A 24745-nucleotide genomic window follows, 5' to 3' on the forward strand; every position below is an offset into this window, starting at 1 on the left:
GCTCATTTCATAGTTGGGTGCAATTTAGGATACCCCCCAAAATGCAGACGAGAGGTCTCATTAGGAAACTAAATGTTTTGCCTTTTTTTTTTTTTTTTTTTGGTTTTCCCACAGCAGTTCCGAGGAGCATCCTGGGGCCTCCAAGCCTCCGATAAGCTCCTCCAGTATGACATCACGCATCTTGCTACGCCAGCAACTCATGCGTGAGCAAATGCAGGAGCAGGAGCGAAGGGAGCAGCAACAGAAGCTGCAGGCCGCCCAGTTCATGCAGCAGAGAGTGCCTGTGAGTCCGACCCCAGCCATAAACGTCAGCGTGCCCACCACCCTTCCCTCTGCCACCCAGGTGCCGATGGAAGTCCTTAAGGTACGTGTCGCTCTTGTTGGCGGGGCCAAGCCCTCTTCCAGACCAACATTTTCCATTTCCTAGGTGTTTTATTTATCTCGATGTGTTTTTGGTCAGATTAACCCGTCTGAATCCTATTTGTCTTGTCGGTGCCAACTCTACTGATGCTACATGGCTTTGCATGTTCAAAGAAGGGCGCAAAGTAATGGAGTAGTAGCCCTCACTAAATGGGGGAAGAGTGTTGATGTTCCACGAGAAATAGCAGGTAGGAATAGGCGTCTGGTGTGATGATATCTTTCCATATTTTCCCTTTGGGAAAGTTTCAAAATGTACAAGTTACCTGAAATGAATCTCTTCTAATAACTTAATGTATTTTTTTCCCCCACCTCCAAATGTTCCATGGTGATCCTTTTAATTTTCTTCTTTATTTAGTAAGCAATCTTGGCTCTAGGATCTGACCATTTTAGAAAGTCCCTTCTGGGATAAAACTATAGGAGAGCTTTCTTCACTTTAATAACTGAAATGCATCATCCTTTAACTGAAGTGGTCTGTTCGGGGGCTCTTTGATTTCTTGCTAGAGTAGAAACTGCAGGAGCTTGTTAGCATCATTCTATCATGGACATATAGCTTCCTAATTACTGGGGAAAACTGTAACAAGTCTAAGAATAGAATTCCATCTCACACGTGTGTCCTCCACATCACATTGGACATACTCCTTGTTTAAAGATAAACATTCCAACTCTTCAATATGACTGAGGCAAGGAAAGCTAAAAGGGCAAGTAAGGGAACTTCCTTGCTTAAAAGAACCTTTTTTTAACCCATTCACCTAATTGATTCATTTGAAAGAGTCCCAAGTGTTAGTGTTCATTAAACAATGTGAACTTTACACACTGGTGATTCATTGTTGGTCTTTGCATTCATTCGTGTGCTCAGATAAAAACATCTCCCACTATTTAAAGTTTACAATTAAAGTAAATAGAGGGATGATGTGTTCTAACTGGAAGCAATATATGATTCTTACCAGGAAGTGGGAAAGATTCTTGAAAAACAAATTTAAAGTCAGTTGTTTTTTATTTGCATAGACTCTTTTAAGATGTAGTGATGAAATGAGGAAGCTCTTTCATGAAAAAACAAGCAGAAATTTGGTGAGGGCAAAAAAGATCCAAACAGTTTAGCATATAATATTACTCTGATGTGATTGAAGTTGTAGATATTGCCACAATTAGTGGATATTTTTTTCCCCTCCCCTCCGCCCCCATAAAGGCAAGTTTTCTTTTGGGAATAAATTATACATTAAATCTTTCCATTCTGGTTGGGTGAAAATTGACAAAAACCAAGTTTTTTGGTGTTCACAGGAATCACAGTTGTTTGTCTATGCCTTTTAAAGTTAGATGAGTTTAAAGTTATATGAATTAAATTATAATAAAATGTGGAGAAATATGTCTGTTTTATTCACCATAATAGTCTACTTTTTAAATCTGAAGGATACATTGTAGAAGAGATGACATGGATTTGTGCTAGTAGTGATTTGTGTCCAATTCAAAGGTAATGTTTCATATTGTATTAAAGTATATTAATTGCAATCAGTATTTCCGTAAAGGCAATTACATGTGATGGTGTGGAAATCACCCGTATGCAAATGCATTGAAATACCATTTCTGTATCATCTTAAAATGGATATCATTCCTAAATGTTTTTATTACTTAAAAAAATGTTATTTTGAAAATGCTTAGAATGAAAACCTGTACTATGTGGTTTGAATAATACACCCATTTTTCCTTATATGTTGCTGTGTCCTGGTAACAGTGGCTGGAGCTACAACCTTCAATTTAGGTATCACAGAAAAATGTCCCAAGTTAAAGCACAAATAAATTATTAGAAATAGAAGTCCCAGTCTAACTAAAAATGAGCAATTGGTAAATCTGTATTTCAAGCTGAATATAGTTTATTTAACTTGCGCATTTTTATACTTCAGTATATAAAGTAGTGAAGTATGTCATATAAAAAAAAAGTATAGTTTGCATAGCAATGCGGATGGGTTTGATAGCTGTTTAGACAAATTGTAGTGCCCTTTGATAAAAGACCAAATAAAAATATGTAATTTCCTATAAAATGACATTCTAAGTAATTCAAATAATATTTTGGGGGAGAGTAGTATCTAAGGGATGGCTCCAGATACTTAAGGATTTGGTACTTAAAAATAGTTTACATATTTTCAAAACTTTTATATATGAAAATAGTATTATGAAAGACTTACTATAGAAAGGTAAGTGAGAGAAATGTCTTTTTTTTTTTCTTTTCCCTTTTATGGTTTTTAAATCATAAGCATAATTTTGTAAAGTTAAATCGTAAAGTTAATAGTAAAAACAGTTAATTTGCTCAATCTTGGACCGTTTTTTTATGAATATACATTTTCAAGGAATGAGTAATAGCAAGTATAGTAATTAAGTGCATTATGATACAGATTATGTTGAACATATTTTTTCAGAGTGTAGCCTCAGTAAATTCTTCATTTAATTTTTGAAGATTTAAATTGCTAAAACAGAACATACCTGCTTCTCAGTGGAGGTCGATGTGTACAGTCAGATGTGGTAGCAAGTGCTAGAGAATCCTGGTTAAATCTCCCCATCTCCTACTGGTTTTTGAGAACTTGATGGAAGATCACACACGCAAACTCATTACCAACATTTTACTATCAGTGGGTTGAATGATTTTTGAAAAGCTAACTTCATGTTTTCAGGTTAATTCCTTTTTTTGGCAGAGTTAGGCTTTAAAAAAAAAAAAAGAGCTTTATAAAGCATGTTTAAAAATTGTTGACAGTTTCCTGTAAACTTAGGTCCAGTCTTTGGAGTTCAGATTAGAGGTTGGAAATTCGCATTACTACTTATTCCTCACGTTTTCACTGTTTAGTCTGTAAATTCGCGAAGCTTTGCAGAATTAGCTTCTTGTTTCTGTATTTCTTTAATTACCTTGTGGCTTTATTCTTATTACTGACTTTCATGGTGGATAATATGGACTGATTAGTCTTACTGCTGTATATTTAAGTATTAGATATATCGTCTGGATTTCTTAAGAACAAGCCGACTCAACTGGGTATTATAATTTAAGGATGCTTCTTTATCATAAATTAACCAACACTTAGGGTACATAATGCATTATTCGTCGTAGTGAACACACCTCGTATTTCAAATTATGAACTAACAAAAAAGCCATTAAGAACCATTAATGGAAGCAGTTTCTTCCATAGGTGGGTTTTGTTGACATGGGAGTCATGCACACCTTAGCTTTGCAGTTTGATCTAGCTTCTTTCAAACAAAAGCAGAGGAACCAGGGGTAGACCCTGCAGACACAGGTCAGGTCTCATAGTTAAGGAAGCATCACAGAACCATGCTCTGTGTTACCATCTGCACGCTCACCAGGCTTGTGTTCTCACTGTCTCATCTGTAACGCTGGCTGATTGGAGGAGCAGCTGGTTGCTCTGATCTTGGACTGGCAAGTTCATCAGAATTTCTCCCTTCGTTCCCTCCCACAACAAGGGCTCTGACAGCTCATAACTTGAAGACATTTGTTTATAGTTTGAAGACATTTCTCTGTTCAGAGTTTTGTATGGAATTGCCAAGGTTTTCCCTTCCCTCCTCCATCCCCTTCTTTTCTTCACCTTGGAATTTAAAAATGTAAAGGCACGTTGTTCTCTCTGGACTGGATGGTACATTGGAATTTTCTGTTGTGCTTTGGGAGAAAGGTTATATGAATGTGAAAGGAAAAAAAAGGTATTTTTGTAACTTTAGGATATTTTAAGTAGTTTGCAAGACTATATTTTTTTCCCCTTTTTTAAATCTCAGATAATCCAAGAAGTTGGGCAGATTGCTGCAAAATTTGAAACGGTGCTTGGTGTTCCATGAAATGTACAAACACTTTGCCAGGGCCCGCTGCGTTGTAAACTCAATTTACTTTGGCATTTATTTGGTTGTGTAATAATGTGGCATCCCGTTTAGATACTCTGGTGAGCCAGGATGGAAGTCCTGCTTCCTTGTCACCTTGTTCTACACCCAATATTCCATGAGATTTCACTAGTCAGGGAAAGGTGCATGACTGATTTGCTGGCCTTGTGTCCATAACTTATGAAGAAGACCTGATGTAGAATTTTTAAGGTGTTGCTTCTCCTTGAGGTTAATACAGAAACATGAAAAAGGGTGTGTGGAGTTCCTTTGGGTTGGTGGGTTACAGATTAGTGAAAGGGACTATTTCCATACTCCACTATGCATTTAGATTTTGTTCCTGATTTATTTAGCTGGGAATACAGAACCTTATTAGCGTCATGGTGGCCACAGAAATCAGGAACAGGTGCAGCATGCCTCAGATAGGCTCCCATTGTTCCTCTTAGTTAGGGAATCTGTTGCTACAGGTGCTGTCCCCAAAAGAAAGGACATCCAAGAATTCTTCTAATACCACCACATATTTATTCTTGTTCATCTGTGGTCCATCATATATTTTTGTGACTAGATGGTGTGACATACACATTCTGTGAGCCTTGATTTCAGAACTATTTATAAACTTTGGGGTCCTTTCATTTTTGGATCAAACTCAGTGTCTCAAAGGCCACATCCTTCTTCGGGGGTCAGATTCCAGGTTCAAACAACTTCTCATCCTCCCAGAGACCTCATTTCCCTATAGGGTCTTTGAGTCTTCTGGTTGTATCATTTTGATGTGTTCATTGTGACACATAAGGTAATTTTCTTTCTCTTCAAAACTCATTTTTATTGATTTTTAAAAATTGTAGACCATGTTTGTTAACATGGAACCAATTTTAACAGTGAGAAAGAAAAATCCCAACTGGAAACTCTCCCACCTTCCCTCCCTTTCACCTCTTCCCTCCCTCCAGCTCCTTGGAAGGAGCTGCTCTTAGCAGTTTAGGGTACAGCCTCCCTGACCTCTGCTGTTTTCCCATCCCACAATTGCCTTTTGTGGGAGCAAGGTCTGAAGAAATGTATTAGGCAGTTTTGATCAGTAGACATAAACCCTGACTTTCTCTTTGTTCACATTTACAAACAGAACAAAAGAAACAGTGTTTCTTCTGGATTCTCTCTACTTTGAGACTCTTGCTTCAAACTGTTTTTCCCGAAGCGGAGCGGGAACTTCTTACGCTGTGTTTGAAAAGCAGTTAGATCATTTCGGGGACACAAGTGTGTCCCAGCTTCCATGAGCACTGACTGACAGACTGTTTGCCTCCCTTGCTGCTTTACAAACCCCTGCGGGTAAGGATTTAGTCATCTCAGGGCTGGCACAGGAAGCTGCTCCATTAACTTGTCTTCAACTGGTAAAATCAAACTTAACACAGGCTAAGTAGTGTAAGAATATCTGTAAATGCACATTGATTAATTTTAGATATTGTTATCTGTAGTGCTTTCAGTGACTAGTAACTAGTAATGAAATGCTGGCTGAAGAGAGTCATCTCTGCTTAGATTATTAGGCCTGGTCCGCTTAAATGGGCGGGGCCTTGGTTAGAGCAACTATCTAAACAAAATATTTAGTCTTGACACAGCTACGTGTATGAATTAATTCCACTTTTCTGAAGACATTGGAACGTCAGCTCTAATCACCTACTCACTTGGTAATATTAGCACAAAATGTAAGTAATTTCTCTTCCTGTGACCACAGGGCCATTTTTATGTGGCCTAGGAGTACAATAGAATCTGGGTGATTTGATTTCCTTAGGTTGTGGGTAGGCCAGCTGCAATCAGTGGACACCTGGACCATGCAGGTTTGGGGAGGGACACTTTGTCTTTAGGCACAAGGATCGTTATCATCTTGTCACTGAGCTACTTTGCAACCACCAAAGTCTTCTTGGGGGTTTATGTGAGCGGGTGCCTGCTCAGCTCCTTCTCTTTCTGCTATTAAAAGAAGCCACGCTAATAGGTGTGTCTCTGTTCATTGACACAGTTCTCATCATTCAGTACCAGTGGAGATTAGGGTAGCATCTTACAGAGAATATTAAGGTCTGGGGCCTAGGAGTAAGGACTGAAAATTGAAGTGGGCTTTTTTAATTTGACTCTGAATGGTAATTTCCTTTTTAATGTGATGGGATCTGTAAAGCATGCATCCTCAACAAGGGTGATACTGCCCCTCGGGGGGCAGAGATTGGTCCTTGGAGGGCAAAAACTCATAGATATTACAGTGGTTTGGGCCTCTAAAGGGCCGTCGTATATAAAGTTTAGGTGCCTGTTAAAATTTCATGGGTGTGGGATTGAGGAGAGGCAATTTGGGGGAAAAATGTCTAAAAAGGCTCCTTAAGTGGGGGTGATGATGAAAAAAAGCTTGAGGAGCATTCCCGTAGAGTGCTTAGCACTTTCCTCAATTCCTCTCTTTGTTTAGAGAACACTTACCAAGGCTCTCATCGATGGGACTCCTACATTCCAGCCAGTCTGTGTCTCCCTAGGAGAACTGTTAGAATATCAGTCATGGTTGGTATGTCCAGCTCCAGGCAGTTAGTATTAGCATCCCCATGTCACAGATGTGGGAACTAAGGCAAAGGGTAAGCAGCTCATCCAAAGCTAGAGAAGCAGGTGGGAACAGTCAGGATTTGCACCCACTCAGTTAAGACTCCGTGGCTCAGATTGCTTAACCATTGGTGGTAGTACCTCTCTTAGAGTAAATGGCCTGAGAAACTTGAGGAGGGAGAAGGAGTTGTGTTACTCTCTCAAGTGACATGGTAGCCTAGGGCCTGCAGCAAATGTTTATTACACAGCTTCAGGCCACAGCTTAAAATTTTAATAAGAATTACTGGTGTAGAGGTGCCTAGCCAGTAGAGTGTCAGTAGAGCGTGCGACTCTTGATCTCAGGTTCGTGAGTTCGAGCCTCACGTTGGCGGTGGAGTTTACTTAAAAAAATTAAATAAGTAGAAATAAATAAGTAAATAAAAAAGAATTACTAGTATATATGTGGTACTGCCTGAAACAACTTGGAGGAGGAAAGACAGCGACTATACAGACATTGATTATTGGCTGTATTGGGTGGTAGGCCAAATACTTCATATTCTTTATCTGATTTATTCCTCTAGCAACCCTATGGGCTAGATAGGATAAGCCCCATCTTCCAGATGAGGAAACTGAGGCACAGACAGATTTGTCACTGTTGACACACAGTTAGGCTCCACACCCTACCCTGTCTACTTATAACCACATCCCCCGCTGCCTCTGTGTTTTCTACAGAGCTCAAGGACATACAAGGACATACTCTAAACATTTATAAAGAATCACCAGTAACAGAGTATGTTAGAGCAAAGTGGGAGGTCAGAGAGAAACTTTAGAGGAGTTTTACAGGTTTAATGGAAGGATACATGATCTGAAGAACTTAGAATTATTAAGGGGCCATCTATATTGAATAGAGTGGATCCCTGAGTCTCTGCCAGATGAAAGATCTGGATGTGTTCGTATTGTATAAAAGGACTGCCTGGCCACAGTGACCACAATGGTAATTTATGGTTTAGTTACAGTATCATTATTGAACAAAAAAGCACTACAGTGAAAGTTTCTGTGACAACATCCAAAAATCGTAACTCAGGATCACTTATGTTCTAAAGATCCTCTTGGCTCAGGCTATCCCAATTCATATCCTTTATAGCTATGTATATTTTAATAATGCGTTTGTTTTGCAGCAAATTGCTTTTGAAATACTGATTTTGATAGACTCACACACATCTTTTAATAGGAATTTTCTCCTGCAATTATGGTTGCATTTATAGTTTTCCTTACCCTGCCCTCCTGCAGTATTAAAGCTTTTGCTATATTTTAGCACTTAAAACTGGAGCTTCAATTATGATTGTTTTTCTCTTTGCTTTCAAGCAAATTTTAAGTGAATAATGTCAATCTTATATCACTATATGGAAAGGCACAAGTCTTCTTCATGAATGTTACCTACTTATTCCCAGCAATGAGAGGAAGGGCTTAGATTTGAAAGACCACCTTCTGTAAATACGACCTTGAACAACAGAGACTGTGGACATGTGTAAGCACAATCTAATTTTACCATTGCCCTACTAAAATAAGTGGGTGGGATCTGTGTTTAAAAATATGTAAATCAGCACAGTGGCTTTGTGCAAGGCTATAGCTGCAATCAGGGCTAGAATATTAGCTCTTGTCCTGAATATGTCTCTTTTTATTGACTTCTTTGAGTGTCATTTTGAACTTTAAGGAAAATGTAGTTCCTGGCTTTCAGACATTGTTTATGAAGTTGGATGTTTTTGCATATTAATTTATAACTTTGCACAAATGAGATGAATCAAAATTGGAGCATTTATAAAGCAGATGAAGTAGGAGGCTGTTTGAGAGTGGTCTGAGAAAAAGAATTGTTTTAACCATTCTTTTAAAAACTGATGTTTTAGTAAAGGGTCTAGATGAATCTGTACCAAACTGTTTGTACTAGTTACCTCTGGAGTGGGTTTTAGGATTGGAGGTGGTGGCGGTCAAAGGCTTTATTTTATTTTTTTATTAGAAGAGTGTGTGCATACATTCTTAATGTAATTAAAGTGAGTGTCTCCAGTACATTTTATTTAGGAGCCTTGACAAAGTTCTCTTCGCTCACAACTTTCTGAGCAGTACAGTTCGTCTGTCAGGTGAGTTGACTAGACTTACACACATCATGTAACTCTCACGGCCTTTCCTGCAGGAAAGATTGCAAGGTGTACAGGTCCTGAAAATTAAAAATGAAGAGAAGGATTTGAATCACCAGATTGTGAATAATTTTCAAAAGTAGTTAAGAGGCCCAACATGAAAAGCGAAATTCAGATTTCTGCTACCTTACCACCAGGCATAGCTTTGTCGTAATCTCCCCTGTTGGCCCTGAGTTTTGTATAATTAAAATTTAGGAGCTAGAAATTTTGTTGAGACTTAATTAGAAGCGACAAACCAGAGACATTCCTGCTGGTTAGGAAGGGCTTAAGAAATTCTTATTGGCTAAATTACAAATATGTAACATTTTTTCTGAGCACTGCATGGTAGTTCAGACTGCCTAAAGGTGACAAGATTAGCTCTGTTTTTCTAGTGAAGTAGTAAAAATTAGATTAATAAGTACCAGGCAAAGAACCTTTTCTTTTTTTCTAAAGAAATCTTACCTTGAGTACTTCTGGCTGTGGAGATCGGTGCCTTAATTAGCTACATGTTCTTTTTACCTCCTGGGAAATAAGTATGGGATAAAATTGGGGATCAAGACGTAGACGCACATTGACTTAGCACACGCCGCTAAGTAATTCATCAAGGAATGTTGGTAATTAGTCCTGCCTCTTTCAACTCTTGGCTTATTTCATAAAACCAGTTGATTTAAAATAATGCCTGCTGATTTATTACCAACACGTTTCAAGCCTGAGACTTGGCTCTTAAACAAAAGCCATATTGTGCAATGATGGAAATGTGCCCTCTTGTTTTTGTGTTTTTACAAATTCTGAAGGGCCATTTATAGGCCCCTGCTAACTTTGTTGTGTTTGCTTTTACCCCATTCAGCATTTTACTGGGTTTTCTTTTGTCTCTTGGTGAAGAGAACGGGGGAGCAAATTAGAAAAAAAAATTCCAGGCTCTTGGAGGTTTTGGATGTGAGGTGCTTGTCAAAGTGTATTGGCTCAGTGTGGTTTGATGGAATTTAATTGGAATCCCTCGTCTGGTAAGACAGGCTGTAGTAATGGTCTTTGCTCCTCCTGCATCGTTAAGTGTTTGGTGATATTTATGACAGGCAGCTTAATCTGAAAAGATTGAATTTATGAGAAGTACAGAACCTTGTGACTTCAGTCTTGTAATCCTGGTATCCATACAATGTAGTAAATTATTATTTGGATGCTAAATTTCCATTCGTGCCAACTGGTGTGCTTCTTCATGCTTTGGGAGGCAATCATAATCAGCTTCCCTGATTGAAAACCTAGGATTAGCTTGGCTCCCATACTTAACTGGGTGACTGGGCAAGTTTACCATTCTCTCTGGGCCTCAGTGTCCTCATCTGTGAAATGGAGGCCGGAGTACTTGCTCTGTAGAAGTTTTTGTGAGAATTAAACGTGATCGTACACCTAAATCAGTGCTGCCCAGTAGACACAGAATGTGAGCCACATACGGTAATTTAAGTTTCCTAGTGGTCACATTAAAAGCAGTGAAAAGAAACAGAGAAAAGCAATTTAATAGTACATTTTATTTTACCCAGTATATCCCAAGTATTATTTCAAGTTATCATTAATATAAAAATTATTAACAAGATCTTTTCATTCTTTTTATTTTTCATAATAAGTCTTCATTCTAGGCTTTTCATGCCAAGTCTTCAAAATCAAGTGTGTATTTTCCGTCTGTAAGTACATCTCAGTTCGATGCTAAACTTTCATCGGAATTGCTCCATCTGTGTTTAGCTTTTCTGAGATTTACAGTTGAAAAAGTAGATGCCTATACCCAAGTTGTCTCAAACATATGTAAAAGATTCCTAATAACTAAATTGAGTATACATCTTTAAATTTGGATTTGAATGAAATAAAAGTAAAAAATTCATTTTCTGAGTCACACTGGCCACATTTGCAGCACTATCAATAGCCACACGTGGCCTGCGACTTCTGTGTTAGCACAGACCCAAAGCATTTAGCACAGTGCCGGGTGGATGGAAAGTGCTCAGTAAATGATTCTGCTTTATTTTTGTTGATAATGAATGGTATAATAATTTCTAGTTACTAATTACCTAAATACAGTAATTAATATCATCTCCATGTTGACATCTTTCTTTTTTTTTTTTAATCAAGATTTTATTTATTCATTTGACAGAGAGGGAGACAGCGAGAGAGGGAATACAGGCAGGGGGAGTGGGAGAGGGAGAAGCAGGCTTCCCGCGGAGCAGGGAGCCCGATGCGGGGCTCGATCCCAGGACCCTGGGATCATGACCTGAGCCGAAGGCAGACGCTCAGCGACTGAGCCACCCGGGCGCCCCTGTTGACATCTTTCTGTGCCGCCATGACACCTGCCCAATACAATTGGTTCCCTGCGGCCTCCCTCCCCACCAAAGAGAACCTAAAAAATTTAATCATTATTTTCCTTCTCACAACCCTTTGGAGCCCAGGTTAGCTGATATACCTCATGTATGGTTGATATTTTGTGTCAAAAATAGCCTCTCACCTGAGAGTACAGTGAAGAGTCACCCTTGGTGATGTGGCATTTGGACCTGTCTCTGCCAACAGCCTTTCATTCAGGCCTGAGCGCGGTAACAGCTCTTGACTTGTTAGTCACACGTCTTATTCATGCTCTCAACCCGATTTCTTTTCAAACCTCTGCATGTCACACTTACCTAGCGCCTGTCTAGCGTGTTCAAGATGTCTCAGACCCTGGGAATATATAAGCATTTTAACATTGATAAAAGGTTCTTGATGCAGAAAAAGACATTGAAGGAAAAGGAGATTGGTTAATCCTAGGATTAACTAATGTACTATACATTCATTATAGCTAAATTAACATGTAAGTTATTGAAAACTAGTATTTCTGGTGGGGTTTTATATATGATTTTTGTCCATACTCATGTTGCTAAGGCAGCTTCTCCGTTAACTTACAGTATATTTTTAGGCATTTTCAGCACAGCTAATAATTCAACAAAACCGTTTTCCTTCCTTTTCTTATTCATTGGGCACCCAAGTTTTCTGTTTTGATACCAGTTTTGACCATTTATTAAACCAGAAATAATATGCCTAAAATGATAATTTAAATTTTATTAGATACCTTGTTACTCCTAATGCAAACAATGAGTTGATTATACTGGAATTAAACTGTTTTGGAGAGATTAATTTGTTCTTTATATAATACTAAAAGCCTACAAAGTAGCATTCTTGTTCAATTACAACAAGCAAGAAAGTCAAGAGAGCAAAAATATTAACTATGCTGTGACTTCCAGAAAGAAAAATCATTGTGTTGTTAGATTTTATGATTGCCTTAGCTTGGAGTTATATATTTTCTCAATGTTTATTACTTATTTTATTATCATCTTGATGTAAGTTAATAAGCATACAGGCCATTATAAAGTTGATTTCAATTTTCCTAGTAGCTTTCCAGGTTTATATTAAAATCATACACCTCAAGAATATTCAACTCATTAATTGGCATCATCTTGATAGAATTCATAATTTAGTGTTAAGAGTATGGGTCATTGTGTCCATTTTTATGGACACTTAAGACCACCGATATCTCATAGACAGGGAAAGCCATAACATTCTGGAAGGACATTTAATCTTGATGTAAAATTTTATTCAGTTTGACGTGAAGCTAATGTGCGTAGAACTTAACCCTACATGGTGTTTCTGTAACTCAGTGGCTCTCAAAGTGTGGCTGGGGGGCCTATAGCCCCTGCAATGTCTGGGATCTCTTTAGAAATAAATTCCTTGAGTCCATTCCAGACCTGTTGAACCAGAAGCTCTGAGGGTGGGGCCATTAATCTCTGTTTTAGCCAGCCCTCTGGAGAATTCTAATGCATGCTCATGTTTGAAAATCACTGCTGTAGAAGTCTGGAAGTTTATTTGTAAGAAACGTAAGGAAAATTGGGAAATACTAGTACAAATAAAGTCAACCAAGTTTCTTTCCCGTAGGGCTTCTTAGATCTATGGTAAATATGTAAAGAGTTGTGGCAAATTTCCAACAGTGCTACAATAGGTAGGCACTTATTTGAGAAGAGAGGGGAGGAGAATGACAAGCAAAGTAGACATTGCTTTCAGGTAAAATTGGTGAGTAGAAGTTGCAAAATGGGGACACCTGGGTGGCTCAGTGGGTTAAGCGTCCGACTCTTGACTTCGGCTGAGGTCATGATCTCAGGGTCCTGAGATTGAGCCCTGTGTCGGGCTCTGCGCTGGGTGTGGAGCCTGCTTAAGATCCTGTTTCTCCCTCTCCCCCCCACCCCTTGCTCATGCATATGTGTGCTCTCCCTCTCTCTCTCTCTTTCTCTAAAAAGAGAGAGAAGTTGCAAAATATCCAGTGGCCCTTTGGAGTCTTCTGTATGTGGGGTACATCCCATTATATGCATGTACTTGTGCAAAGTTGATAATAATAGATTAATCCTGTAAAATCCTGCGGAGATGAGAAATAAGCAATTCTACAATTACACAGTGGTTCCTACTTTAAGCTACAGAAACCACTGTGCTTTTGGAGGAGCTCTGAGGGGTCAGCAAATCCATTGACCACAGATATTTATCAACTAAATTTATACCTCACTTGCATATATACCATACATCGCTCCTTCAAGTAAATGTTGACACTGCTGTGATGAACAAAGTGCAAATTGATACAAGAACCATGGATTTCATTTTTTTCCCTTACTTCTATGAATTTTCTTAACAAAAATTTAAAAAAGCACAATTCCTAATCAAATGGGGCCTTAAGGTATTTGACATTTAAGAAAGGTTAAGAGCTACTTTTTAAGAAACTTTAACTATCAACTGTTACTTAAATTCTGCTTTTGGAAACTACATTCCTTTTGTCAAATTAGATTTAGTTAAGTGGTAACACAAAATGGCCTTTCAGAGTCCAAGGGACTCTAACATCTATAATTTCACAAGCAGAAGGCCCTTGATGTGTCAGTCTGTGACATCAAAGGTCTTTACTGACGTGACCATAGTCTTGGCTTTGCCTTTTACACTGAAGCATTGACATCAACAGAAAGTGTTTTTCTTTCTTTTTTCTTTTCCAGTATTAGTTTTCTGCCTGAAGGCAGTATATCCAGTGCATGTGGCCGACTTGCCCCCTGGTTGGAATAAAACAAAGGTTCATTTTTGGAAGCTTCACAGGAAAGCTTCACAGGAAAATCCAACTCGTTCTGATGCTGGAGTCCTTCACTAGTACAACAGAGTGTGGACCTAAGTCCAGCCTTCGAAGAAGCCTGGCTCACAGAGGAGCCATCAAGTGCACTTTGCTTCCACCAGAAGATAAAGATTATGGTCTTATCTTCCTTCCTACTAAGAGGAGGAAATCAGAAATAACCCTAAGATGCCCCTGGCAAATTTCTGCATCGAAATTTTGCTTTTCTGGTAGAGTTACCATTTTTCAATTAAAAATTCAAAGAACTCTTGCCCAGAGGTGTTTGATTATGTGCTGTGCCTGTTCTCACATTGAAAGGGCATGGGATCAGGAGTTAGAGTGGCACTGTCCAGATCCTTTCTGAACCATAGTTCCTTGTCTGTATGACAAGGATAATAGAAGTCTCTCGTGCATAGGGTTACTGTGAGAAGCCAGCGACATGATGCTTGCAAAGCACTTAGCTCTGTACGTGGCACAGTACTTATTAATGCTGTTGACTGTCGTCACCATTTCAACCAGGGACACATACCACGTCCACAGTGACTCAGCCGCATAATGGGTGCTTGAGAAATGATTAAAAGGTTAATACTTTGGCAAAAGGCAAGGAAAATTGATTCTACATACGATCTGGAATTAATTTCTTCAGTGGTCTATGGGATGTATAAAGATTCTTTTAACTGGTAACTATTCAATTACATTTCAGCAGCAAGGAATTTTTATTCTTAAAAATCATCTGGTGATGCAGGTTCCCTTCACAGTGACTTTTTCTTTCTTTTTTTTTTTTTTAAGATTTTATTTATTTATTTGACAGCGAGGGAGTGAACACAAGCAGGAGAAGTGGAAGAGGGAGAAGCAGGCTCCTGGCTGAGCAGGGAGCCCGATGCGGGGCTCGATCCCAGGACCCTGGGATCATGACCTGAGCTGAAGGCAGACACTTAATGACTGAGCCACCCAGGTGCCCCCACAGTGACTTTTTCTTGGAGGGGAAAGATCGTGGGATGCTTGGCACAGTTTTTAACTGTCCCCCCAAATTACTTTATACCCATTACTTAAAATTCTTAGAAATCGTTTTGGTGATTGACAGTAAAGACTAAATCTTTGCTTATAGAAAATTCTGGGGAAACTGGTATAAATTGGGGCTAAATTTTAAAAAAATTTAGTAGGTGTCAGGCTATCAAAATGCTCCCTGATTCTGAGACTAAACTTTCACTTACAAGCTGAGAAGTCAGCAATTTTGGTTCTGGAACTCTGGTTAAATATAAGTGACCATACATGATTTTATGAACTGTTCACTTTTGAAGGCATTACTATTTCTAGCTAAGTAGAGGTTCCAAATACATTTAATCACAGCCTCTCATCCATGAGCTCCAGTGCCTGCTTTATAGAACTGGTCAGCTGATAGAAACCAGTATCTGAGTTCAGAAAATTGTTATCGATCATCAAATGGCACAATTATTTTTTCTGGTATCCAGGTATTTTGACTAACGTGCCCTGGGGTTACCTGACTTCTTCCTTACATGATATATCCTTTTTTTTCTTGTCTAAGATCCTGCTGTCCCAACCCCATCTCTTGTAATTTATATAAAATTTTAGTCTTGCCTTTTTATTTTTTTGCCTTTTAGAAACATGTGTCACCTTGAGTGTTCGGTACTCAACACTAGCTTACTCACTGACCTTTATTTTTTGCTATTAAACCATTTATCTTATTTCCATGATATGTATTATCTTGAGATAAGACCAAAGGCCATTGTCTTCAACAGATCTTACAGTATTTGCTACTTTACAGTCAAAACTACAGCCCTAAAATCAAACATCGACCTGTAGTATGACCTTGGGGAAGTTGCCTTCCTGGGCCTCAGTCTCCCTATCTAACTAGCTGGTCTCAGACTTGCCTCCTAACACTGGCATTCAATGAACTGTCTCTTCTTTTTCCTTGAGAAGGGCCCACCTACACATCACTGGAATTTAATTCGTGGTAATATGAAGGGGACAAAGGACTTTGAAAGCCCTGGAAAGAAACATTAGGTTTGTTTTCAGCATGATATACACAGAACAGTTACCATGACAAAGACCTCAGTGTATATAAAGCTTACACTTCCACTGTAGTTAAAGTGACCAGTTTCTCCTTGAGGGTGGCAAAAGGTGAGTTGGAAAACCTCTTGTATTATTATTTAAGATGTTCTATTATTTTGCCTATATGTGCTTTACTTCCTATAATAATAACAGTATCATTACTGACTATCACTTACCATGTCTCTGAGATGTTCCTGAGGCCTTCTGAGACTGAGCACAGGTCTGATAGGACTAGACGATGAGAATGAACCCAGAGCTGCCACGAGTTTATTTGTGCAAACTGCTTAAAATCCATCCTAAATATTTAATTCTCAGGATTACTGAATCTCTAACATGAAAACTCATTTCTGACATAATTTTTAAAAATATTTTATTTTATTTATTTATTTGACAGAGAGAGAGAAGGATAGCGAGAGAGAGCACAAGCAGGGGAAACGGGAGAGAGAGAAGCAGGCTCCCCACCAAGCAGGGAGCTGGATGTGGGACTTGATCCCAGGACCTGGGATCATGACCTGAGCCAAAGGTGGATGCTTAACCAACTGAGCGACCCAGGCGCCCCTCTGACATAATTCGCAGTCACAGAATGTTCGTTAGCTTTTATTTTCTTCCCTTTACTAAGCAGAAAATGAGTGGAGGCTGAGGATGTTTGTTTATGATTGATTATTGAAGGTGAGGACAGGAGTGTATGATTCACTTCTATAGATTTATTAATTTTACTTTAGTTTATATATTAATACTGATTTGAATTCTCTTGAGAGAGAGAGAGTAAGATAATGTGTGTATTTTCAAGTTTTCTCTCAAAGGCTTTCCTTTTCAGTGATATTGCCATTCCTCCTTCCCTCGCTCCTTCCTTAAATGCACAAATCTGGAATTATGCAGCTTATCTTTGAATCCTAGCTCTGTCATTAGTAATCTTGGTCAGGTGATCTAATCTCTAGTCTAACCTTAGTTTCCTTATTTGTAAAATGGGTGCAGTATCAGTACACCCCCCCCCATCCTGTTGCAGTATGTTTCTTTAGCGTGAGTACCTCCAGTGTTAATATTGGTAAATGAAGAAGTCGTGCTGGTGTAACATGCGACTCCTTTTGAATTCATTCTCCATAGCATGTAAATGCTGGAAGCAGTCGAGGGCAAGCTTTATCATATTTAGAGAGAAAGCCTTAGTCATAGATGAAGACTTTAAAATAGGCAGAATGTCTACAAGGTTTAGGCAATCCAGGCTGCTAGAGCTGCTTGACTTTGCCACCACGCTCCACTCTCTGGAGAAGATGAGTGTGCAGAGTTAGCAGCTGCTAAGATATTTCCCTTTACAGTGATGCAATCACTCACAAAAAAGGCCATATCCAGGATCAGGTTGTAATTTTTAAAGAAATGATCTCCATAAGAAGCACTTAGCCTCCATACTCTACCTTTTGAGGGGAGGAAGCAGGGTTTAAAACTGTCTGTGAAGCTGGCCACGAATGCCAGTAGAAATTTAACCAGCTCGTGTTGAATTAGGGTTTACTGATTGTTGTTATTCGTGCTCTGGTTACAAAGGTCCAGAAGTTTGGAGAGGTCTGGCCCGAACCTCTTTTCCTATATGCCATCTTGTTTATAGTGTGTAATTTTGCAAAACGTGACATTTTTCAGGACTGTATAGATGGAGTTAGAGCAGAAACACCTGAATCACCTCCAGAGTTTTGATCATTTAATGAATTAATGTATGTAAAGTACATAGCACAGCTCCTGAGGTGGTTGCCTTTTAGTGGAAGCCTGAAGGACAAGTAGGAAGGAACTCAATAAATATTAGCCAGTACAAGGAAAGCCTTCTAACGTTGAACCCTTCACTTTCCTATTTCTGGGAAGGCAGTCAGTCTGCCTGGTGGCAAAGCATGGTGAGCCCACAGAGGGACTGCGGTTCCGCCCCAGAAGGTGAGGCAGTTAATGTTGAGTGGAACTGTGAAGAACAAGGAGGGCCACGCCAGAAGTTCTAGGATCAGGGAGCATGGCATGAGGAGAGGAACGAGTCAACAATACCTACTCTGGACCTTGGTGTGAAGCAGTGAAATGCAAGATAGTAGAAGATGGAGCCGAGAGTGTGTTGGGAGGTGAAGCTGGACAGGTGAGCAGGGGCCAAGTCATGAAGGGCCTGTATGAGACCCTGCCGAGCTTAGATCTGATGGTGTGGATGTTGGGTAGCCACTGATGGTATGTATTTGTATTTGTTTCTGTGGGTTTGTTCATTTATTTTCATTTCAGAGAAAAAGAGGGATATTCAGATAGATGCCTCTGGGGGCTGGTGGAGGTGGGGGGTTCCATTTTAGAGGAACATCATGGGAGGTGGGAGGCTATCAAAATAATGTGGGAATAAATTATGAAAGCATTGACTCCAGAAGTCTTAGAAGACATAATTAGAAAGCAGTGGTTAAAAAACAAACAAACAAAAAAACCCTTAAGGCGTGAAATGAACCGAACCCTGTTAGATAGAAAGGAGAAGGAAGGTAGCATAATACTGTACATATTTGACATAGAGGAGAACAGAACATAGTAGAGACGAAGACATGGGTCTATACCAGGGCTTGGCAAGCAATGTCCACAAGCCGTTTTCTGCCTTCTGCCTATTTCTGTGAAGTTTTATTAGAATACAGCCATGCTCATTCATTTTTGTATGGTCTCTGGCTGCTTTCACATTATAGTAGAGGGTAGTAGTGCAACAGACTCATGGCCCACATGGCCCACAAAGCTGAAAATAATTACTTTCTGGATCTTTATAGAAAAAAAGTTTGTTGACCTCTGGTCTGTGGACATAGGCTTCCAGTCTTTGAGAATTGGGATCACGTCTTGTTTGTTCACCTCTGATCATGAGCATTTTACACTGTGTCCAATATATAGTAAGGCTTCATAAATAAACTCTTAACTGGATTAATGAATAATGAATGAATGAGCAAAGTAGCAGAGTTAAATCTACCTATTTACGGCCTGTGCTTTTATATTTATTCTGTTCTAATTCTTATAAAGCTATCAAGCAGGAGTTAATATATAAAATGAGTATTTATTGAGTGACACCAACATATAGGGCATTGTTCTCAGTTTGAGGATTTTTATGTGCCCTCATGATGCTCACTGCTAATAGAAGAGACATTTATGTTCATCACATAATCACAGAAATGGATACACAGTTGCAGTGTTGTTGGGTAGCAGAAAAGAGAGGGGTACAGTGCTAGGGGAACTAGAGGTGGAAGATTCAGTATAAAAAGTCAGGGAGGACTTTCCTAGTTACACCTGACCTGCAGTCTGAAGAGTGAGTAGACTTTAATTTGGCATAGGGATGTGGGAAGAGTATTTCAAGCAGATCCATGTGCAAAGGCCCTGTGGCAGCTCAGAGCAGGCAAAAAACAAAGAGAAAGCTGGCCATGCTGGGGGTGAGACTGGAGAAATGGGCAGGGCTCTTGTGATCAGGATCAGGAATCCTTCTGCTTCTTGAGCCGAGTCTGAACTTGAGTTACAAGTTGAGACTCAGTAAGTACTTTAATCCAGAGAGTATGGGTTTACCAGAGAGAGTGTTGTGAGAGAAGATATGGGTCTTGGGAAGAACTCTGGAACACACCAAAAGAGGGAAGGACTGAGTATGGAGAAACGGAGAGATACAAAAACTAGGAACAAAACCTGGAGAATCTGCATGGCAGAAAAGTTCTGAGGTGAAAGAACAGCTTGTCCATCGTAGATAAGGCGTATATGTCCGAGAAATTAAGGATTGAAAAGTGTGCATTGGATTATTCCACTGGGAGATCGCCGTGACCTTTGAAAGAGTAGATTTTTGGTAGTGAAGGGGTAGGGTGGAGCTGTCAATTTGTTGAATGAATGAGCAGAGAGGAAACAAAAACAAGCATATATTCATTCACTCATTCAGCAAATAGGTATTGAGCATCTATGGATTAGGGATCCAGTGTTGAGCAAAACCAGACAGGGCCTTTGTTCTGGGGCTTACTGTTAAGGGGGGGGGGGTGTGGAGAGGGATGGACACTTAATCAAATAATCTTCCCAGTATAGGGGCACCTGGGTGGCTCAGTCGTTAAGTGTCTGCCTTCGGCTCAGGTCATGATCCCAAGGTCCTGGGATCCAGCCCCACATTGGGCTCCCTGCTCAGCAGGAAGCCTGCTTCTCCCTCTCCCACTCCCCCTGCTTGTGTTCCCTCTCTCGCTGTGTCTCTCTCTGTCAAATAAATAAATAAAATCTTAAAAAAAATTAAAAATTAAAAAAAACCATCTTCCCAGTACCACCCAAAAAAGTGAATTAAGGTAAGTGCTATGAAGGAAAGAAAAAGGGTTCTGTGAGAATATGAAGCAAAGGAAAAGGGAGTCGTTTGGGCAGGGACGAATCCTCCGAGTGGTCCTGGAGCTGAAGGAAGCAGAGGTGTTAGCTCTGAAGTCCGTAGTGAGAGAACATTTCAGAGAGCAGAGAAGAAACTTGTGGCCAGGCCCTTGCTGCCAGAGGGCTTGGCAGCTCCAAGAAGCAAGAAGAAGTGAAGTCAAGGTCGTTGTGTGCCGAGAGCGAGGGCGAGAATGGTATAGTATGAGGCTCAAAGGTGGGCAAAGGCCAGAACATCCAGGGCTTTGTAGACCATCTTAAGGATTCTGGTCCCAAGAGCAGTGGGAAGCCATGGAAAGGGAGTGACCAGGCTAACCAGACTTAACCAGACTTAAATTTTAGGAAGTATAGCTTACTGTTTGTAGAGAGAATGTAAAGCTGTTACACCCTTCTGAACCAATGTGAGCAGACAGTCCTGAGAAGGATTCCCATCTCAGGGGAAAGTCGTTCCATTGTCTGAGAGTGGGTCCTCTGAGGCTGCTCAGGGAAACACTAGTTCATATCCACCCTTTGCCTGCACTGCAAACAGCATGGAAATTTCTCCTAAAATCACTTGGAGAAAATACTCCTGAGGAGAATAATATCCATGTTGACTCTATACACTGTTTTATCAGGAGATCAGAATTTCTGGATCAACCAATTTTAGGCAAAAGGACAAAGTGCAGGTGACTTCTAAACGGAATGATTTTGAGGGTCACTGGCTTTGGGCTTGAGTTACCACTGGTGGGTTTCTGTCTGGGGACATGACTGCAAAGCAGAGAAAGGGTTTCCAGAGACCTCTCTCTTAAAAAGGCAATTATACCCCTCCCTACTTCTGCACTCCTGTTGTTTGGTGAGTCAAGAAAGCTGCAAAGAGTAACTCATTTACATGGTGTCCACCAAGAAATCTTTTTATGTTAAGAGAACATGATCACCATTGGCCTGGATGAGGAGTGAGAAATGATGCTATTGGGGGGCTTCCTCTGCCAAACTTCTGATCACAGTGGGTGGGTGGGTGGGTGGGTGGCCTTTTCTCTGCTCCCAGTCAAGGCTCACCTCAAGCAGCCCTGTTGCAGATGGTTTATTTTTGCATCATTGATAATCTTTCTCCACGGAATTAAAAAATTGTGATACCTCCTTGTCTTGTTCGTGCCTATGTTGTCCTGTTTCTAAACGCTTTCTCCCTCTTTTTCCAGCAGTGTCTTCTTAATTAGTTTTGCAAAAAAATGCGTGGTACAATTACCTGAATTTCTTCTCATCCTTCCTGGCGCCGGTTAACCAAAAACCTCCCACGTCTTTGTTCTTTGTGCTCATCCTGATTGACTCAGGAGGTGACACCGGCTGACGTTTGGCAAGCCAGTGACCTTCTTTTCGAGCTGAAGTTGACAAAAGCTGATAAAAGAGGGGGCAAGGGTAGATAGAAGCCCGCAGCCAGCCCTTTCTTTAGTAAAGAGGAAGCAGCTTAGGTGAATATATTAAAAGGAAATTGTGTTTTGAATGTTTGACTAGATCATTTGTTCAAGGACAAAAGTAACATAATTAAGGCAAACAAAGGATGCGGGGGAGTGCTCACTAAGGGCAAATACAATCGATGGATAAAGTAAAAAATGACTGTCTAATGTCTATTTTAGAGATAATAAAAGTGAAAGTCCTGAATTTGTTATCTATTAAAATGAGAAGAATTTGCCTGGAAATGTAATACTTACAGAGGAAAAGTGGGCTTAAAGTATGGTAAACACCAGAAGCCCCTGGCCCCTTTTAAAGTCTCCCCAGAAAAGTTGTTTCAATTAAAAAGAAAAAAAAAAATCTTGTAAGGATAGAATGGGATACGTGTGAAGTACATTCAGCTCTTTGGATCAAAGTTGCTACAGTGTACTTTTATTTATCTATCTATGACTTGGGTTTGGGTTGTAATATCAAGCAGCAGACTCCCAGACAAGCTAGATAAAAGGAATTGCTTGTTAATTAAATTAACAGCCGTATGAACTGATGTGATGTTTAACAATTTGATATATGTTAAGTAAGTCTTTGCCTCTGTGTTAAAATTAGTAGTAGTATGCTTCATTTAGAGCCTATTTTTCTAAATAGGAATAGTGTGTTATTAATAACGCAAGTATTGTGGCTCTTTTTGTAATTATTTTTTTGTAGTAACGGTTTTTGCCATTGCCGTTTTGCCAGGATTTAGATAAATTTTACGGGTCTGAGCACAGTCTTTTCAACTTAGAAACCCAAGTTTTGGGCCATTGTGCCACTGGTTACTCTTCTGCTCATCCTCCATCCCTCTCCCACCCACCGTAGTTCATATTTCTTTAAGATGATCTCTGTCAGAGTCTACTCAGAATGAATAGTGTGTGAGCTCATGGAGATTAGTGGTTGTTTAACTGTTCTTCCCCCCGTGGCCCATGGTCATTTAGAGACAAGACAACTGGTTCTATCCTGTGAATAGCTCCATCCTTCCGCATAGATTGCAACCAGATGAGGAAACTAATTAATATCATAGTAAATTCTGAATCCAGGCCTTTAACATGTCACCACCTATCTGGCAGAACTTTGAGCCTCCAACATGTGCTGTATGCTGAGTGTAGCTTCTCATCCCTGTGTCATTAATTGCTCACATGGTATAGGCAATTAACTGACCCATTTATCCCAGAATGTGTCACAGGCACACACTGGGAGCTGTCCATTCCATGACCATAGGGGGATAGTAGGGGCTGAGGGGACCCTGGCCCGGTCTGGCAAGATGGGAACAAATGGTAGTAGTTCCGTTTGCTTTGCATTGGAAATTGAGATGTGGCCTCAAGAGAGGGGGACGTTCCTTCTAGAGTCCCTCATGTTTGGTGAGAATAAAGATCAGTGGAATTGAGACCTTTTACATTGGAATCATAAGATCTACTACAAAGAAATACATTCATGTTGTGTGGTTGTTACTTTCTTTAGTTTTTTCTTTTGCTTCTCCAGTGATGGATCACTGTGCTTCATCTTTTTTTCCACTTATATAAATTCATAACTATTCTATACTTAATAGGTTTATACTTGAAGCTTGGTTTTAACTTCATGATAACATGGATCTTGTGTACTTAGCTTATTGCTGGGGCCTCACCGCCTAGAGAGTACTGAGACATACTACAGGCTCAGTAAGTGTTTACGGAGTTGAATTCCAGTTGAATTCATGGCTCGCTTTTCATCCCTTGATTTTTATGTTTGAGTGACCTAGCTGTCCAGTGGGCTTGTATGGATGATTTATGTTTTCCTCCAAATGCAAAGTTAAACAGATATCTCATAGGTTATTCTGGTATAAAATAGACCCCTTTGAAAACCAGCCTGAGGCCTTTTTTTTTTTTTTTTTTTAATATATGACGCTAGTTTGATCTTCTGACAAAAATACTACTTATAGTTGCTGTGCAGTCTTTAGTTATACTCATAACCTCTGGAACCCTGAGATGGTAACACATTCAATTCTTTGTCTTTAGAGATCTTGCTTTCTGACTTGGTTATTATTGGCAGTCCATGATATTTAATTGGAATTGCCTCTGGATAGAACATTTTAATATATACTTTTTTTAAAAAGAAGATGAAAAACCAACAAAAAATCCAAATGAGTTTGTTTTTGAGTTTTAATATAAGTTACTTTGTTTTGGTTTTGTTTTCAAAAATATAGAATAGTGAAAATAATGCAGTAATGGTTTTTTTTCTAACATGTTTCATCATTTCCTGTTTTGTTTGTGGAGTTGATAAGCTATGGTCTCTGAATCTTCAAAGAGTTTAGGAATTAGATTGCTCTTTTAAGTTGACCACATTTTATGGGTCTTAGTTTCAATTATTATGAAACCATAGAGATGAAGATTCAATGTGTATCATAAGAACAGTTCTTTTCTCTAGGATGTGGGTCTAGTGTGTAGTTGAGGACAGTGATTTCCAAATTACCAAATCATTGGGATACCCTGGAGAGCTCTTAAAAATAAAGATAGCTGGGCCCAGACCTAGGATGTGGAAGTACTCTTTCAATCTTTATTAAAAAAAAAAAAAAAAATCTCCCTAGTGGTTTCTGATGATAAGTAAAGTCTGATTTAGAACACTGGATCAATGAGTTCAAGGTCATCGGCATGATTTGTCTGTTGGCCTATTGATTGTGCTCTGTTCTGTGACCTGAGACCTGCTTCTGACCCTGACCAACTCTTGGGTGATGGGGTGACTGGGGTCATCTTCTCTAAAGGCAGCT

General features: G+C 39.6%; 1 protein-coding gene across 3 annotated transcripts in view; it reads left to right on the forward strand.

The window, feature by feature from the left end:
- Nucleotides 1–24745, forward strand: part of MITF (melanocyte inducing transcription factor) — a 213959-nt gene that overhangs the window by 126354 nt on the left and 62860 nt on the right. For all 3 annotated transcript variants that reach the window (XM_032411743.1, XM_032411744.1, XM_032411748.1), the window contains exon 2: nt 115–364. In XM_032411743.1, the coding sequence (XP_032267634.1) occupies nt 115–364 (250 nt within the window). The remainder of the gene's footprint in view (nt 1–114; nt 365–24745) is intronic.

This window comes from Phoca vitulina, unplaced genomic scaffold, assembly GCF_004348235.1.
Source record: "Phoca vitulina isolate PV1807 unplaced genomic scaffold, GSC_HSeal_1.0 scaffold13, whole genome shotgun sequence".
NCBI lineage: Eukaryota > Metazoa > Chordata > Mammalia > Carnivora > Phocidae > Phoca > Phoca vitulina.